The sequence below is a fragment of the Rhinolophus sinicus genome, chromosome 1, assembly GCF_057876585.1.
Source record: "Rhinolophus sinicus isolate RSI-liver-muscle chromosome 1, RSI-T2T, whole genome shotgun sequence".
In the NCBI taxonomy this organism is placed as follows: domain Eukaryota; kingdom Metazoa; phylum Chordata; class Mammalia; order Chiroptera; family Rhinolophidae; genus Rhinolophus; species Rhinolophus sinicus.
In genome coordinates, this window is record NC_142501.1 from 10341996 (window position 1) to 10359864 (window position 17869).

A 17869-nucleotide genomic window follows, 5' to 3' on the forward strand; every position below is an offset into this window, starting at 1 on the left:
AAAGTTGTCTGGATCAGCCCAGAGCACTCCCAACCCATAAAGTAGGCACTCAAGCATGTGTTAAGTGATAACTGTGTTGAGTACAAGGGTGTTGAGTCTTGTTGAAGCACAGTTAAACGACTTAATTGTAAGCGTGATCTCTTGTTTTTCCAATTTTCTGAACAAAAATCTAAAAGGACAGTTAAAGTGAATAGTATTTGCTGATGACTTCCATATGCCCATAAAGGGGGAAAATACACGCGGGACTGAATTACCCTTCTGAAACACAATGCGTTTAGATAGGCCTTAAGAAAAACCAGAGAGCAAAGCTCTGTGGCAGCAACCGTGAGGGCAAGAGGACAGTGGTCTGTGTGTAGTGAACCGAGGAACTGAAATCGGACTCTTCACTCTACTTGAAATGTGACTCAGCCTCAGGGCTCTTGGAAAGTGCAGCACGGTCGGGCTCACTCTTACCCAAGAGAATGCGCGCCCGACCGTGTCGGTAAAGTGCTTTGAAATCACTAAGTGAACGGCGCGCTAAACAAACACAAAAGGATCAGCGTGGTAGTAGCTAGTCCGGGCTCGCGAAAGCACTCTAGTAGCACGGCCCAGAGACAGGGGCGGGGTTGGGAGAGCTGCGAAGTGCAGCCGCGGGCTAGGTCACCGCCCCGGAACGGCGCCAACGCTCGGGGGAGGAGCGGGGATGGGAGCGGCGGGCGTCGAGGCGGGACTCTCGCAGACCGCCCCTCCCTGCGCAGCCCCGGGAGGACCAGAGCCAAGAAGCCGGACACCAGCTCTACCCAGGCCGCCGCCGGGCTATCCGGCCCGGCCCCCGCATTCACCAGATCGTCCAACGTTGCCCACAACCACCCAACAAACGTGCGGTTGCCGCGGCCCCCGAAGCCGGCGCCGCTGACGTCAGGCTGACATCAGACGTGACGCTGCGGCGGGGCGGGAGCCAGGACGGCGCAGGAGGGCGTTTCCGGAGCACGCGCCGGGCGTGGGCCGCTGACGTCGGGCTCAGGTGCGCGCGCTCGCCCGCTCGCGGTCCAGGTGGTGGCCACCAGCTCCAGGTGGCGGCGGCGGCCTGCGGCGGTGAGGGGGAGACCAGCGGCGCGTACGCGAGTTGGCGCGGGAGCTGAGTTTGAGGGAGCGACAGGAGGGCGCCTCGGCTTGCACTCACGTGACCGGCGGGAGCTTGGGGTGGGGGCGGCGAGACGGGTGGGCCCCCGAGGGCGAGGCAAATTGTCCGGCCCCACCCCTCGCGGGCCTGTTGGTGCCAGCGAAGGACCTTCCCTCGGGCTGGGGCCGGACCCGCCGCGCCACTTCCTCGGCCAGCCTAGCCTGGTTCTCTGCGGCGGCCCATCTGACCGCGGGAGCTGATCGGGATTGTTTCCCCCGCAGGGCCGCTGCGAAAAGGTGAGAGTCCGCGCTTTGCGAGGGAGTCGCGCCCGCCTCGGCCCGCGCCCTGCGGGGCCCCACCGCACCCGAGGGGATGGAGAGTCTTCCGCGAGGCCCCAGCACGGCCCGCAGTTCCACGCTGGCCGGCCCTTGCTAGCTGCTCGACTTTTGCGTCTTATCCACCACGTAGGCCTTGTCTTCTGAATCAGTGGCGTTGTGGTTGGAAAGAAATGGAAGAAAAGGAGCGATGTGACGGATTCCGTTTGGTCCTCCTGCATTGAGGCCTGGTTGGCTTTTGCAGAGAGGAAAATAGCATCAAGAAAATCGTGGTTTTTTGGAGGGGGGCGGGAGGGGAGGGGGGAGAAGGGAACAAGGTCTTAGATTTTATACGATATTTTTAGAATTCTGCACTTTGCCAGTGGTGGTGAAATACACTAATCCAAAAGTTATTTTTCTATTGAGAAGAGAGAAGAGGTGGATTGTTTTTCCTTTTGATTTCAACCTTTTCTCTCCGTGACAAAGCATAAATCATGGACACCAGAAAATAAAGTGGACCTCAGGAATCCTGAAAAGACTGAGAAGCTTCCATTCTCCCTCAGGAGGGAAGGGTAGGGTGTTTTTAGCTGTCTCTGGAACCTGAAACGAAAAACATGAGCTGCGTGCCATGGAAAGGAGACAAGGCCAAATCTGAATCATTGGAGCTGCCCCAGGCAGCACCCCCACAAATTTACCATGAGAAACAGCGTAGGGAGCTTTGTGCCCTGCATGCCCTCAATAACGTCTTCCAGGACAGCAATGCCTTCACCCGGGAAACGCTGCAAGAGATTTTCCAGAGGTAGGGGACCCCCTTCTTCTTGGCATCTTGATACTTTTTGCTATTTCTGAATTTCTGTGGGTGGGGTGATATCTCAGCTATATAGACCTTCAAACCAACAAGTATTATCAGCTAGATGCTTGTTAGGTATAAGGGACAGAGGGAATGTGAAAGTCATTACCATTTATTGAGCACTTACTATGGGCTAGGCACAGTGCTAAGGGCCTCAGTGGTGTCATCTCAACAATCCCATAGAATGTGTTATTTCCACTTCTTGGATAAAGACAGGGCTCAGAAGGTCAGTAATTTGCCCAAGGTAACGTAACAAGATGGAGCCAAGCTTGAGTTCAGGTTTGTATCTGTGCTGTTGACTGCTATGCTGTAAATGCCCCTCAAGTCCTGCCCCCAAGGAGTTTACAGTCTAGAAGGGGACAAGCTATGTATACCTGTCATCAGAACCCACCACCAATGTGGGTTCCATAAGAAAGGTGTATACACAACACTTAGCTTTTCTATGAGGCAATGTGTTGGCCTTGGTGCTTTTCATACGTTGTTTTGTGTAGCCCTCTCAACGGTGTTTTACTGTCTCTGTTTTAGTGACAGAGAAATGAGCAGGAGGATCAGGTAATTTGTCTAAATAGCTTCTAAGTAGCAAAGCTACAAAGTGAAGCTGACTCTTGATCCCCTCTTCTACTTCATGCTAGATGCCCTTTTTTTAAAAAAAAGAAAGATTTTATTGGGGTAGGGGAACAGGACTTTATTGGGGAACAATGTGTACTTCCAGGCTTTTTTTCCAAGTCAAGTTGTCCTTTCAGTCTTAGTTGTGGAGGGCGCAGCTCAGCTCCAGGTCCAGTTGCCGTTTCTAGTTGCAGGGGGTGCAGCCCACCATCCCTTGGCGGGGGTCGAACCGGCAACCTTGAGGTTGAGAGGACGCGCTTCAACCAACTGAGCCATCTGGGAGCTCAGTGGCAGCTCAGCTCAAGGTGCGATGTTCAATCTTAGTTGCAGGGGGTGCTGCCCACCCTCCCTTGCGGGACTCGAGGAATTGAACCGGCAACCTTGTGGTTGAGAGCCCACTGGCCCATGTGGGAATCGAACCAGCAGCCTTCGGAGTTAGGAGCATGGACCTCCAACTGCCTGAGCCACTGGGCCGGCCCCCGAGATGCCCTTTTTACCTCTTTGCCAAATGCTACCCGACAGGTTGATAGAAGTTCAGCTTTTTTCTCTCGGCTTTGATGTTCTAAAATTCTTTTATCAAAGCATTTGAGAATTAATTCTGCGGTGCCTAGATGGACACAGCAACCGGTCTGCAGTGCATAGCAACTTTGGCAGTGCGCCTGTCTCATTTCTCCAGCTACAAAGTGTTAGGCCAGCTCAGTTCTCAGTGCAGAGAAAGCTCAAGAATTCTCCAAGCAGTGCATATTGGCAATTAAAGAAGACTCTTCTGACTCTCTTCACTCAGAGATGAAATTATTGCCCCCAGAAGGACCTGAATTACAGCTGGAAACAGCCTATTTGGGGTGATTTGTGAAGCATAGATGTGGACCATTTACCCTGAACAAACCATAGTCCTCTCTTAAAAGAATGTTAATCCCAGTGTGCTGACAAATTATAATGAGGGTAATTATTTTCCACTGCCTATAATAACCATAGTAATGCCTTAGCAGGGCAGATGTGTCATTTGCATCATGGCCATTATCTGGCAAGTAGAATTAACTCTTCAGGAAATGGGGCCCTGGCAGGTGAAATAATTTGTCTCAGATCACCAAGTCATGTAAGTGAAAGTAGAAAGGAGGCCAGTCCATTAGACTGGTTCTTTTAGCCGGCCATTAATATTTCTTCTCCTAATTGGATATTTGCAAATCATTTCCTAGTCTAAGAAGGAAAGGACTCATACAGTGAGTACCTGAATTGCTTGCTGTTTTGTAGTATGTGACGATCTTGCAATAACCTTCTCAGTAGTGATCCAAACAAACCAAAATTCAGTTTAAGCAATTTGCCCAGTTTCACTCCCTAGTAAATGTCAACAGTGGAGATTCTGTGTGTCCATTCAGAAGTTTCTCATGTCTATAAATTTGTCCCCTCGTCTGCCATTCCAGCACTAACACGATGAACACTCGCTGTGTGCAAAGCACTATTCTGAGTGCTTTTCCTTGAGTTAACTCATTCCTCACACTCATCTTAAAAGGTAGGTTTTGTTTTTTCCCATTTTTCCAGGTGAGGGAATCATGGCACACAGTTCACAGAGCTATTAATGGCAGGGTTGGGATCCACGCTTTGTGACTCCAGGGCCTGCCCTCTTAGCTGCTGCTTCCTGAGTATTGGAAAGGCAGGTCAGAACAATTATATCATCAGTAGCTGTTCACCCCGCTAGTGAGTTGGACCTGGACTATGATTATAAGCTGTTTGTGGATAATAATGGGCCTCTTTCAGCTGTGTTTTCCCTGAATGAAAGAATGCTAGATATTGGCTAAACACTCACATGGAACCAGAGTTCTATTCCTGGCTTTTAAAGCTTTAGGAAGTCGTACTACACTCCCCAAGTCCCTATTAGCGTAATGTAAAGATCCACCTTAAAGTGACAGCAAACAAGTGTACATACAGAAAATAAACTGGCCCCACTTAAGGGAATTCTATACAGAATATTTTGTATGGAAAGATTCTGTGTGGATGAAGAGAAACAGAAGAAGCGTGAAAAGGAATCAGAGGAAAAAGCGAGGGGAGAAGAGGTGAGAGAGAAAATGGAATCTTTTAAACATTTACTGGCTGCCTGCATCGTGCCAGGCACTGCTAGGTACTGTAGAGAAAACAAGTTGAACAGGAAGGACTCAGCCTCTGAGAAGTACATCTCAGAGCTACACATTGACCAGGCCTTGAGAACAGATTAGCTAGAACCATGCGTTTTAGAGCAATATAGAAGAAAAAGAGGATCTATTTGGATCTTAACAGAAAGAACAGTAATGTTGGAAGGTTTAACTAGATGATTTTAAATTCCCAGACCTAACGTTCCATGCTTTTTTGAAGATGTGGCTAATGAATGGTGGAAATGAGAAAAATTTTTAATAATGCCATTTGTTGAGAGGAAGTTCATCCTAGCAGTTGAATTTTAGCCAGATAAAAGAGGAGAAATAAAAAGCAGGGTGGAGTTGCAATACAGTGGTGGATATGAGATGACTCATGTTTGGAATAGAAATGAATAGGAACTTCGAAAGAACTAAGCTAATGACTTGGCAGCAGCTTGGGGACAGGGAAGAGAGGAGTCAGAGGTGTGACAGGCTTGGCCCAGGATTTGGAGATAGTGGTAATATCCACAGTGATAGCAAAACTAGGTTTGAAAAGGGTTAGTTTTCAACATGGGAAATTAGAGAAAAGATCAGAAACTGGGCAAGTGTCATCCGTGTGCATATATACAGATACGGATATTTGGTCTCATACATTTTATCGTATGTGTGTCTGCTTTGAAAAAGGAAGGACTTCGAAGTCAAATGGTACGATAGTAGCTTTGCTATGCTGTTTTGAAAATCCTCAGGCCTCAAATATTTTCATTAGATTCATCTCAATTTTCCAGTGATCAAATGGCCTTGGAGGTAGATAGGTGTTTCTCTCCCAAATAAAATAGCTGTTAAAATCTAAAGCGATGAAAACTAGCTTGGTACCAGGGGGAAAAATCTAATGCAAGCTGGAAGGGACAGAGGTTATAGGTACTGATGCACAACCAGCGTTCTCTACCATAGAGGGGAAGATCCTCCTGCCTCCCTGTTAAAAGGTCCCTGAACAGGTGGATAGAGCCACATTTAAAAGTATGGTAGTTGTAAATTGAGAAAAGGTGCTGTTGATGTTAACCTCTGGGTACCTGAATTATCTCGTGCAAGGGCCAGGTAAACACATCATCACCATCATCATCATAGGCAACACCTACTACAGAGGACTTCTGTGTGCATGGCCCTGTGATCTGTGCTTTCTAGATTTAATAATTTAAAGACATCAGGAAGTTCGGAACCAAATGTCCTAATGTCACGTGTCTTCAGACCTGATAAAAAGGAAAATAATAATTACGGGAGAAAAGGAATCTCAAGACTGTCTCCACATCTCCTGTTCATTAAAATCTGAACTCAGCACCATAGCCAGACACAGTGGTCACCACGAGAGAGGACCTAGAACTTAGGTGTGAGACCTAGGCTGTGGAGCCCACTTGTAGGTCGCTTCAAATCTCATGGCTCTAACCTCTGGCTGTGACAACAAAAGTGAGAGGCCTGCTTTATAGTCCAGAATTTCTGTTGAAATCATTAAGACAGCCCTGAACAGGAGTTTGCCAAGGAGTCTCCAGAAAACAATCCATTGGAACAGAACTGGGATCTCATGGAATTCAGTGGGACCAGTGTTGAAACACCCAGGAGACTATTTGGTGCAGCCTTAGCTCTCTCTGTTCAGAGTTGGGAGGTTGAATCCTAGCTCTGCCACTCACTAGCTATATAGGACTGAGCAAGTCACGGTAACCTCTGCATCTCACCTTCTGTATTTACACTGTGGGGTTAATCTCTATCTCAGGATTGGTGGAAGGATTAGTGATAAAGCTTATAAAAGTAGCTGACACAGTGGACACTTAGTAACATAAAAACAAATGCTGGTATAGTAGACACGCAGGGCAGACAGACCCCACTTACCCTGTTACCTGAAAATAAGACCTAGCTGAACAATCAGCTCTAATGCATCTTTTGGAGCAAAAATTAATATAAGACCCGGTCTTATAGTATAATAAGTAATATATATAGTATAGTATAGTAAAATAAGACCAGGTCTTATGTTTTTGCTCCAAAAGACACATTAAAGCTGATTGTCCGGCTAGGTCTTATTTTCAGAGAAACACGGTATTCAAATGGCCATTCCTCTAGGAATGAGATGGAAGCCATTCTCAGCATTTCCTGTATTGATACAGTTTGGCCAACACATGTTTACTCAGTTGCCAGTGCCTAGCTGGGAGGGATACAGGGTAGAAGAGCCATTTCCTTGGCTTTAAGGAATTTACTGTTTGTATAAAATAACTGAATTCTTCGGTGGTCCTATAATATAGAAATTGTTCCCATTTTTACAGATAAGCTAACAGACATGGAGATTAAATCGCACTATTAGTATTGCTGCTGCTTGGATGTGAATTCATATGTGTGGTCCTCCAATCTCCCTCCTTTTTCTGCTACAGAGGAGCCAGGAAGATTCCATGGAGGAGGCAGGATGTGAGGTTGAGCCTGAAGATGCTTTAGGATTTGACCCGGAACAGGAAGTAGGGTGAAAGAATAGAGGCCACGTGGTCCTGATGCCTGCTGTGCACTAAACCCCGTGAGAGGGAACCGGCTTGGAGGGCTGGAGTGGGCCAGCCAGGCAGGCAGCTCCAGTGGCAGTTCTCACATCAGTGAGATGATGCCTTGGTGAATGTCAGGAACATACAGGTGAATTGGAGGAAGGCGAGTTTGGAAGCAAGAAGATCAATTTAGGATCCTGTTTCAAAAGTCCAGGTGTGGGATGAGGGGCCTCCAGTTAGCGGGGAGAGAGCGTGAGAGCAGACAGGAAAGGATTTGAGTCTGAGATAGAAGATATAGGACAGGAGAATAGACTCTTGGAACACTCGTCCTGTAAGGTGCCCCTCCACAAAAACATTTGTGGTCAAATATGTTTGGGAACTGAAAGGTATTATACGCGCTCTCCTCAGGACTCAAGGTGAACATTAGGGGTTCTAAGAATTCCTGCAGGAAACCTGTTTTCTTGATTCATTTATCCATTGTGTTGAATGTCTTCTGTGATCCTGTGGGAGCGCATTCGGGAAAGTGCGGCTCAGAGGTTTGAGCCTGGTAGGGAGTTAGATAGTGAAAGAGGTGGAAGACGCAGCAGTTTCTTTGTTGGAGCTTTCATGCATCTGCTGGCTAGAGACTTCACTGGAAGTAATGAGAAGCTATTGAAAAAATAGCGAAGGGAACGGAACTTGATATATCTTGAGCTGGGCTTTCTTTCATATGCTTTTGCTTTGAGTCCAAGTGCCCAAGAGCCCACTGAGAGCCTTTGTCCTAGTAGGCTGCATTTGCAGCCCAGGCCCCAGGGACTCAGCTGGCCTTTCCTCGTACTAACCCGCTACCACCACCCACTCTGATCTTGGGTCCTTGCCATGAGACAGGCACGACTTTCAATTCAAGCAAATCCGAGTTTGCATCCTGGTTCTGTCACCGGCTAAGATAAGTGATCATGGACAAGTCATCCAAACTTCAGTTTTTAAACCTGTAAAATGGAATAATTCATAACCTCATAGGCTGATTGTGAGAATTAAATGGATACGTATGAAGGCATCTGTCATGGGCTTGGCACAGAAGTTTTCAGTAAATGGTAGTTATTGTTACAGGGAAAACGGTTTAGTTGCAGAGGGGAATGCAGAGTATGCAGCTACCCTTTGCTAGCTCTAGAGACAAGCATGTAAGCTTTGCTTATTTTAAGGGTCTACTACTAATATTTACAGAAAAAGATAGGATAACAAACAGAACATTTCCACAAACATTCCTTGAGCACCTATCATGTGCCAGGTACTCTTTGGGCCCTGCTGATGTAGCATTCACGGGATAGAGGAGGCCCCTGCTGTCATTCTCATGTGGAAAAACAGGGAAATGAGAAGACGTGTCCCGTAGTAACAAGGGCTGTAATTAAAGTGGGTGGGTGGGAGAAAGCCACGGTTGGGCGGTCAGAAAAGGCCTCTACGGCAGGAATACTTGAGACCCAAATAATGAGCAGACCAAGTGACGATCTAGGGGAAGAGCGTACAGACAGCGGCAACGTGGGTGAGCACAAAGGCCCTCAGTGAGAGAGGTCTGTGTGCTGCTGAGAGGTGGCATGAGATCCGCAGGATCCTGGGAGGCTTGCAGGCCAGAGGAAATAGTGGAGGTTGCAGTTCAGTGCTTTGGGGGCCAATGGAGGGTTTAAGCAGTGGCAGGAGTGTTTTATGTTTGAAAAAATTATCAGTATGTTTGCTGTATATAGAGAAGTTTCTGGGTTTTTAAAAGATTTTTTAAATACTATTTCTTAAGTGTTTACAAATTGACCTAAAGTCTCAATGCTCTTCTGGAGATGGCATTTAGCAACCTCCCGGACATCTGTTCTCCACTTTGATTGCACATTTCCCTTCGTCCCCTTCACACATGCTGCCCTTTCCGTCAACATGGCCCTTCCTCAGGTTCTGGCCTGACCAGCCTGTGGAAGCAAAATAATAGAATTGGAAATGCCTTTGCAGAACTGACCGTGCCTTGAGATGGAGTGGCTGAAGACGCCTGGCCAAAAATGGCTTTAAGCTGGCTGTGCAGACCAGACTGCAGTTGGGGTCTGTCTGACACACAAAGACATTTTCAATTGGTTTTTTAATATTTTTACAATTTTTATTCCAGTATTTTACACACACGTATATTTGGAACGCTTTAGGGGGTCATGCGTTCTAGTTTAGTAGGGGCCTTACTACTTTTTATTGCTTTACATCTGGCTCCAATTCATACATTTGTGTTATCTGCCTGGGCCTCTGTAGGCCCTTGAGTATTAAATGATTAATGATTACCAAGTGTTCAAGCCTTAACTAGAAAATTTTAAACTGTAAAAACTGAGTAACAAATACTACCCATGAAAATATCAAATACTGTTTTCCATTGTTTAACACGTTGCGTACGGATCACGAGAATCTTCACGAGGGATTTTAAACCCCGCCGTACGCAACGTGTTAAAAAGCAGTTTCTATCAGGGCAGAAAATCAGCCAAAAAAAGGCTGGGGATTTCCTAAGTGAGACTCCTTCATGGGACGTGGTGTCCCTTGACTTCACTGTAGACTAAATCACTCCTAAAGTATTGTCGTGCATCAAAAGAGAATCCCTACGGCAGTGGAAGTCCAGACTACAAAATACTTGGGTGAGAGCTGGTTACAGTTCACTTGAATGGGGGGAAGCAAGCTTCCGGGGCAGTGGGCTAAAGTGCTCTTCTGTCCCTGGTCCTGCAGGGCCAGGACGGGTTAGACAGACCAGCAAGTGTCAGTCCTCCTCCTCTCACCTCTGTAGGTTGTCTCCGAATACCATGGTGACCCCCCACAAGAAGAGCATGCTGGGAAATGGGAACTACGACGTGAACGTCATTATGGCAGCACTTCAAACCAAAGGCTATGAAGCTGTTTGGTGGGACAAGCGCAGGTAATCTGAACCAGGCTTGATTTGATGAGAACTGGCGCTCAGGGCACGAGTGGGCAGGTGGGTGGCCAGTTGTGAGACAGCCAGGGAACCTTGAGGAGGTGGCTGCCTTGGAGCCTGACACTGTTTCTCTCCTGCAGGGATGTCAGTGCCATTGCTCTCACTCACGTCATGGGCTTCATCATGAACCTGCCTTCCAGCCTGTGCTGGGGGCCCCTGAAGTTGCCTCTCAAAAGGCAGCACTGGATCTGTGTTCGAGAGGTGGGCGGTGCCTACTACAACCTTGACTCCAAACTGAAGATGCCGGAGTGGATTGGTGGCGAGAGCGAGCTCAGGTGCCTGTGGGGCTGATGCGTCGGGCTCCTCCCTTTGGTGTGTGCGGAAAGTTGAGCTCCTCTTGTTTATTTGACAAAGGGAGTGCAATTCTAGCTTTGCCTGTAGTTGGATCCTCTCCCCTGCCTTACTTAGAAGCAGAGGGCCTCAGATTTGAAAGACCGGGACGTTTGATGGCCCCTGAGGCCTTGAAGTCTCTTCGGTAGAGAGTCCCAGCACCTGCTCTGTGGTCTTCTGGTCCGGATGTTCTCTGCACCTAGACACCTGGGACAGTATAGCTGCCAGTTCAGGGAAAGGAAGACAGGTCACAGGGCTGTTTCCCTGGGACCACAGAAGAAACTTTTTTTTTTTTAAGATTTTATTGGGGAAGGGGAACAGGACTTTATTGGGGAACAGTGTGTACTTCCAGGCCTTTTTTCCAAGTCAAGTTGCTGTCCCTTCAATCTCAGTTGTGGAGGGCGCAGCTCTGTTCCAGTTCCAGTTACCGTTGCTAGTTGCAGGGGGCGCTCCCCACCTTACCTTGTGGGAGTCGAGGAGTCGAACTGGCAACCTTGTGGTTGAGAGGACGCGCTCCAACCAACTGAGCCATCCGTGAGGCAGCTCAGCTCAAGGTGCGATGTTCAATCTTAGTTGCAGGGGGCGGAGCCCACCATCCCTTGCGGGACTTGAGGAGTTGAACCGGCAACCTTGTGGTTGAGAGCCCACTGGCCCATGTGGGAATCGAACCGGCAGCCTTCAGAATTAGGAGCATGGAGCTCCAACTGCCTGAGCCACCGGGCCGGCCCAGAAGAAACTTTTTTAAACAATTACAAGTGCTTTACTTTAGGGTACTTTGGGCTGCCTGTTTCTCACAGAACTAGCTACTGTTGGCAATAGATGATGATGAAACATTCAGATTGGCAATCTAACTGGACAGATCGAGGGGTAACCAAAGGGGGAACCGTCCAAAAACAGCACTACGAGTGTTTTGGGGACTGCCAAGTATATCATGAGGTTATTGATGGACATGTGACCCCCCCCCCAAGAATGGAATTTGCCATTTTACCAGCATTTCATTTTCTTTCATCTACTCTTCTTCCCGTAGGAAATTTCTAAAACATCATTTGCGAGGAAAGAACTGTGAACTCCTGCTGGTGGTACCAGAAGAGGTAGAGGCCCATCAGAGTTGGAGGGCCGATGTGTAACAGTTCTACCCAACCTTCCCTCACCTCAACCCCCTAAATCCTCCGTGACGTGCTGTGGCCTATACCGTGGGTCTGTCCTTGCCACTTCCCCAAACATCTCATCGGGTTTCCCCCCTCAGATTTGACAGTGCAATAGGCCAGATGTGTGGACTGTTACAAGAACCAACCAGCGCTACTCGTTCCTGGGAAAGGAAGGTAGGAGCTCTGGGCTTAGGGCAAGCGACGGAAGACCTTTGTTTTATTTAAGAGGAGAAAAAAGGTGGGTCTTAGCTTCTTTTCCCTTTTCCTGTGAGGACTTGACAAGAGGTTCTGCTGGAGCTCACTGCTGCTCTCACCTGGAGATGCTGCCTCTATGTCCCCTTTCCTGGCAACTAGTGGGTCTGAAAACACAGTACATGCAAAGCCCATGTGACTGACTTGAAGGACCCAGAGCAAAAAGGGCCTCTCAGGAAACCATCTCCAAAACCCCAGCAGCACGACAGCATGCCGTCTCCAACCCTCAATGCCACCCCTCACCCCCTTTTTAAGGGTGGTTTATGGCCATCCTTGGAGTTTTATAATGAAAAGTTCTCTAATATTTCACACCAGGTGGTTCAATCCTGCAACATTCTAGCGTGACAGGGTAAGCTAAATACCTAAGAGGACATGGCCAAAGCCAGGCTGGGGCAGGTATGGGTGACCTGCCTGTCTCGCTCCAGCCTTGTCCCTGTCACATTTATTTAGGAGGCTCTGGGGAACAAGATAAGCAAAAGGGCAGTTTCCCAGTTGACCTACTCCAGCAAAATCAGGAAAAAGTAAGTTTGCCTTTGACATCAAATTCCACTAGTTTAAGACAGTTGGGTGAGGAGTTTTAGGAAGATAAGCTTCTCAGACATTAGAACAGCTAGGATGGTAGAAGTCATACGTAGGCTTGGAGTCACTATAGTGACAGGAAGCAGAGCCCTCAAGTTGGGTGGTTACATGTGTTATAGGACCTGGGTTTGTCATCTTTCTGTAGTTTCCTTTACAAATCAACTGAGAATTGACCCGCCCCCTACCTCTTTCAATAGTTGTAGGCCACTTTTCTCCTGTAACTTTGTAAAATGAGAGAAGGAGGGGAAGTATCTATCATGCCACACGGGTGTCACCAAAGTGGTGTGGTTGCCTCAGAGCAGGGACGGCCTGTCTAGCCCTTCCAGGGGCCAGTCGTCTTAGTAGGTCTGAAAGCTGCCCCACTGGCCAGTCTTCTCTCCAGCAAAGCCAGCCTGGGGCTTGCACGTCAAACCTGAGCAAGCTGAACGGGATGAAGCTGAGGCTTTCTCCTCCCCACTGTGACTGGAGTGCATGTTTACACCAGCACTTTTTCTGCACATGTCTCTTCAATCCAACAAGGCCGTTTTTTATGCTGAGTAACAGGCCACCAAGCGGCTACGGCATTACACCGTCTCAGCAACTGGCCACAGTCTCTCCACCATTTTCTACACCAGACCTGCTTGGCACCACAGGGAGCTCTTTACCCCTGCACAATGACATTCCATCCACCACCAGCCAGAAGTTACAGCCAACCTTGCTGATTGTCACAAGCAAGACCTTGGGTCCATTGGCACTGTCAGTAAGCCATTTCCTGTGAAGGGAGGAAACTCCTCTCTGCCAATCTGCTTGGGCCTGCGCAAATGGCACTTCAATTGAGTCCCCATGTACTTGGAGTCCATGAGCCAATGGGATATGCAAAGATGCTTAAACATTTCAGGGCTGGTTTCTCTGTTCATATCCAATTCTGGTGCTTAGGAACAGGGACCCAAGCTGATGCCCAAGGGCAAAAAGCCCCATTTCCTTTAAGGAAGCGGGCAGGCCTGACCCTGATGCCCACTAAGGGGCAACCCTAGGCTTTTTGTTTTTCCTGTCCCATCCCCCCCTTTTTTTGTTGGCCTTGTGCTGGGTTTGTTTACAAAAGATGTATTTTGTTTAACCAAATATTAAAAATGGAGAACTCCATACATAAATCTCATCTGTCTGCCTGAATTCTGTAATTATGTACATAAAGGGGAAAAAAGGTTAAACTTTAGTGTGATGCTTTAGAAGGAATTCACTACCATCACAAGTCATCTTTTAGAGGTAGGCTGTGCTTTAGGGCAGCCCGTCTCTTTGCCTTTCTAGTGTGATCTGATTTCAAGGTGTGTATCACAAGCACAAACATGACACTTTTGGTTGGAATAATTTTTAATATTTAAATACAAAAAGTGAGCACGGACTTTTTTACACACACACAGGTCTAACAGCCAACATGTGCAGAGGAAATGAGCTCCTGCTCTGTCCTCCACAGTCCCCATCCTGTGGTCAAAGCTGCTGCTGGCCCTCCCTCTTTTCCAACATACAGAAGAATTCAGTGCCTGCTTTTACACTACAGCTGTAATGTATTTTGTATTTCATATAGTGTGTGCCACCCTCCCCCAACACCTCCATTCTTCAAAACAATGGTCATTAATGGTCAGGGGTACATCTTTCCCAATGGCACCCGTTCCTACCCCACAATGAGATACTGAGATCTTCTGGTCAGGAGTAATTCAGTGAAAGGTGGGATAGCCAGAGCTGGAGTAACCGTCTGCATTGCCGCACTCTGGTTATCAGAGTGAGGACAGAAATAAGGACAGCGTGGAGGGCACAGTTGCAAGTTGGGAGTCTCTCCATAAGACAATGTGGGGAGAATTCTCCCAACTAGGTTTAGATAGATCAATGTGCCAAAGTTAAAAAAAAAAAAAAAAAAAATCAGCAGTTCAAACACTATTGAATTTTCAAACTTTTCCTCCTCAGGTCAACTACAATTTAGATCTTTCCAGGAAGTGAAGGTAGAGCCCCTGGCATTCCTCCTGACAGCCCTGTGTTAGGCCCTAGAAGTATCTGGAAAAGAAAAGGAGGGATGTAAGGCATTGTACAGGCCTAGGGATCTCATTTGCATCATACCTGCCCAGTGGCAGACAAGGTCTAGGAAAACAATGCTGAACCTAAAAGAACACAGAACACCTCGCAATCTCTACCCACACATTAACTGCTGGTCTACCCAGGTGCTGGAGAAGTAAACAAGTTGTGTCTTCACCACTGGCAAAAGGCCCAGGGTCTGGGCTCACCTGCCGCTGCTGCAGTTGCTGCTGTTGCTCCATTTGCAACTTCTCGGTCTCAAAGACAACAGGAAGAACCAGGATCATGAAGGAAGTTGTCCCGATCCACAAGGCTGCCCTGGAAAACCTGCAGAGGGAGTGTGAGCATGATAGCGAGGCGAAACCAGACAGCTGAACTAAGTACAAACCAGTAACCAAACCTCGAACCAATAACTAAACCTCACGCTACATACTCCAATGTTTTTGACAAGCGTATTCTACCCAACCCTTACACCATACTCCAACCAGAAACAGGAGGAGCAGTTCTGGTAGTCTAGTGATAGCAGTTAACACTCTCTCAAGTTCTTACAAAGCTACTTACATGTAAATTATCTCACGTAATCTGAATTGATCCTCACAACGACAAGAATCCCCACTTTACAGGAAAGGAAGTTGAGACTAAAAGGTTAAGGTCCCACGAGTCCAAGGTCACTCAACGATCTAGATGGCAGGCTGGCCTCCAGCCCGGGTCTGCTGCTGCCAAAGCCCGGGCGCAGTCACAGCACACCGCAATATCTTTGCCCTTGTCCCTTACCTGTACATTTTCTGAGCCACAAAGAGCGAAAGATCAAAAGTGGCTCCAGCCGCGGACCGTATCCTCTCCGGGAACATCTCCGTCAGACCCCAGAGTCTCTCCGACAGGGTCTCATCTAGCTGTGATGTAGAATGCGCCAATCTTGGCCGAAGCAGCAGCCACCACCCCCGACGCCGGGGCACACAGAATCTCCCTGGAGCTAGGGCATCCCGGGCCCAGTGGAGCCCCCAACCCCGCCTCCCGGAGAAGACGCCTCCGCTCCGACCTCTCTAGGCTTCGCGACGCGCGTTCACCCGGATCCCGCAGCACGCGGAGCCCACACCCCCGAGCCGGCCGCTCCCGCCCGGATCGTCGCTCCCCGTCCCGCTGTGCCCCATGGGGACCCAGTACCTCATCGTCGTCTTCCTCTTCCAGCTCTTCCTCAGTCTTCTCGGCATCGCCTTTCGGAAGCAATTCGTCCGGGGGCAGGGGCGCCGCAGGACCCGCGACTGCAGCGGCGGCGGCCATGGCTGTCGGGGGACACCGGAAGCGGAAAAGAGGAGGCGAGTGCAGCGCAGATAGAGCGCCACTTCCGGGAGCCGGAGGTTGGAGGCTGCGGGAGAGCGACTCCCTCTGGCCGGCGGTCGTCACCTGCCTTCAGCCACGTCCCGCGACGGCTGAGACATCAGTAGAAAAAAACACCGGGTAGACCTGTTAAAGCATAAAATCAGGTGCTTCCGCAGTAATTCTCTCCAGAAGGTTTAGAGTGGGCCCGGAAACCTGCATTTTAACAAGCCTCCCAGGGATCGCACTTAGAGAAACACTAATCCGTTTTTGTTGTTTGGTAGGAGTTAAGTTAGAGATTTGGAGGTTTATTGGTCTTTTGGGAAACGTCAAGTAAACAGTCCAAATGTGTTAAAACAAAGGCAAGAATTAACACTTAAGTACCAGGCATTGTTTGTGTGTGTATTAAGGTACTATTATCCCCATTTTAGAAATGAGGAAATTGAGGAACAGTACAGGGTTGCTGTATTTCTGGAGGATAGATTTCTGGAAGTGGGTTTGCTGCAAAATGTATGAATATTAAATTTTTACTAGGTATTAGCTAATTGCCCTTAAAATTATGATATCATATACTTCCACAATAGTGCATGAAGTGTCCTTGCCCCCACACCCTACCCAGTATTAGGTATTATCTATATTTTAATTTTTTGCCTATACGGTATTATAGATGAAAATGCTTTTCATAATGTGCTCCACAAGTAATCTAACAGGAGGGTAATTTATATACGCCTTTAGCCAACTAGCCATGGAATCTGAGACTCTCAGGACTGGACAATCCAAAGCCCTATCTGAAGCACTACAATGCAGCAATGAGCCTTTGTCCTTCGCTTACATATTCGGGAGGAGTGCTGGCACTGCCTCCAGATGCAGTCCTCAGTCCTTTTCATCTTTGGATCTTTGGACAGGGCAGCTCTGACTACAAAATGTTATGTCACAAAGGGGGCCTACTGCTATGATTCCATTATATCAAGGTCAAAAACAGGCAAAACCAATCAGTAGTGGGAATACTGATTCCTTTTGAGGAGGAGGAGAAGGTAATATTTGGGAAGGGGCAGATGACTTCTCCGTGCTACTGGCAAAATCCTATTTCTTGACCTGGATGGTGTTTACATGGGTAGGTTCATTTTGGATAACTCATCAGGCTGTACATTTATGAATTATGCTTTTTTTTGGCGTGTATTAAATGTATTTTTTTAAAAGTAGGCTCTACATCAAGAGCAGTTTCAGATCCTCAGTGCCCATAGTTTTTTATTCTTTTATGGACTCTTACAAAATGTTGGAAGAGCAGTACTCTTGAAGGTAGAGAAGGCAATCTTACGTGGAAAGCACACATACCAATGACATCAAGTAGAAAGTCAAAAGGCTAATGTGAAGAAGTTTTAGGAAAATTTTAACCAATTAATCTTGTTTATATTCACAAAAGCAACATGTGATTTAAAAAAAAACAATGTTTAAGGCTAAAGAGCTCTTTCAACAATTATAAAATTGTCAAGAGATAAGAAAAAATACTGACAATCAGGCAGTGTAGAGCATTCAAAGCTTTAGGAGTAGGTGAGACACTAGAAAAGGCAGAGTGGGAAGGGAAGACAGAAGACAGAGCCCTGTGGAATCAGACACTTAAAGGTCAGCAGGATACTTAGTCAAAACCATAGAAAGTAGAATGGTGGCTGCCAGGGGCTGGGGGGGCGGGAAATGAGGAGTTAGTTTAATGGGAACAGAGTTTCAGTTTTACAAGATGAAAAGAATTATGG

General features: G+C 47.7%; 2 protein-coding genes across 4 annotated transcripts; one reads left to right on the forward strand and one right to left on the reverse strand.

Annotated features, from left to right (window-relative positions):
* The first annotated feature begins 700 nt into the window (after window positions 1-700).
* Window positions 701-13893, forward strand: JOSD1 (Josephin domain containing 1). 3 transcript variants are annotated; one of them, XM_019734515.3, is made up of 5 exons: window positions 701-1074; window positions 1384-2215; window positions 10264-10392; window positions 10530-10724; window positions 11807-13893. In XM_019734515.3, exons 2-5 carry the CDS (start codon window positions 2031-2033, stop codon window positions 11904-11906), a joined length of 609 nt encoding a protein of 202 aa, XP_019590074.1. In that variant the 5' UTR covers window positions 701-1074; window positions 1384-2030; the 3' UTR covers window positions 11907-13893. The 3 variants fall into 3 exon arrangements, with proteins under 3 accessions (XP_019590074.1, XP_019590077.1, XP_074182504.1); XM_019734518.3 differs by having other exon boundaries at window positions 701-1003; XM_074326403.2 differs by lacking the exon at window positions 701-1074 and adding an exon at window positions 1148-1162.
* A 194-nt stretch (window positions 13894-14087) lies between these two features.
* Window positions 14088-17520, reverse strand: TOMM22 (translocase of outer mitochondrial membrane 22). The gene is made up of 4 exons (XM_019734519.3): window positions 15966-17520; window positions 15576-15694; window positions 15011-15128; window positions 14088-14783 (listed from the first exon to the last, which is right to left on the reverse strand). Exons 1-4 carry the CDS (start codon window positions 16080-16082, stop codon window positions 14709-14711), a joined length of 429 nt encoding a protein of 142 aa, XP_019590078.1. The 5' UTR covers window positions 16083-17520; the 3' UTR covers window positions 14088-14708.
* Window positions 17521-17869: the final 349 nt, after the last annotated feature.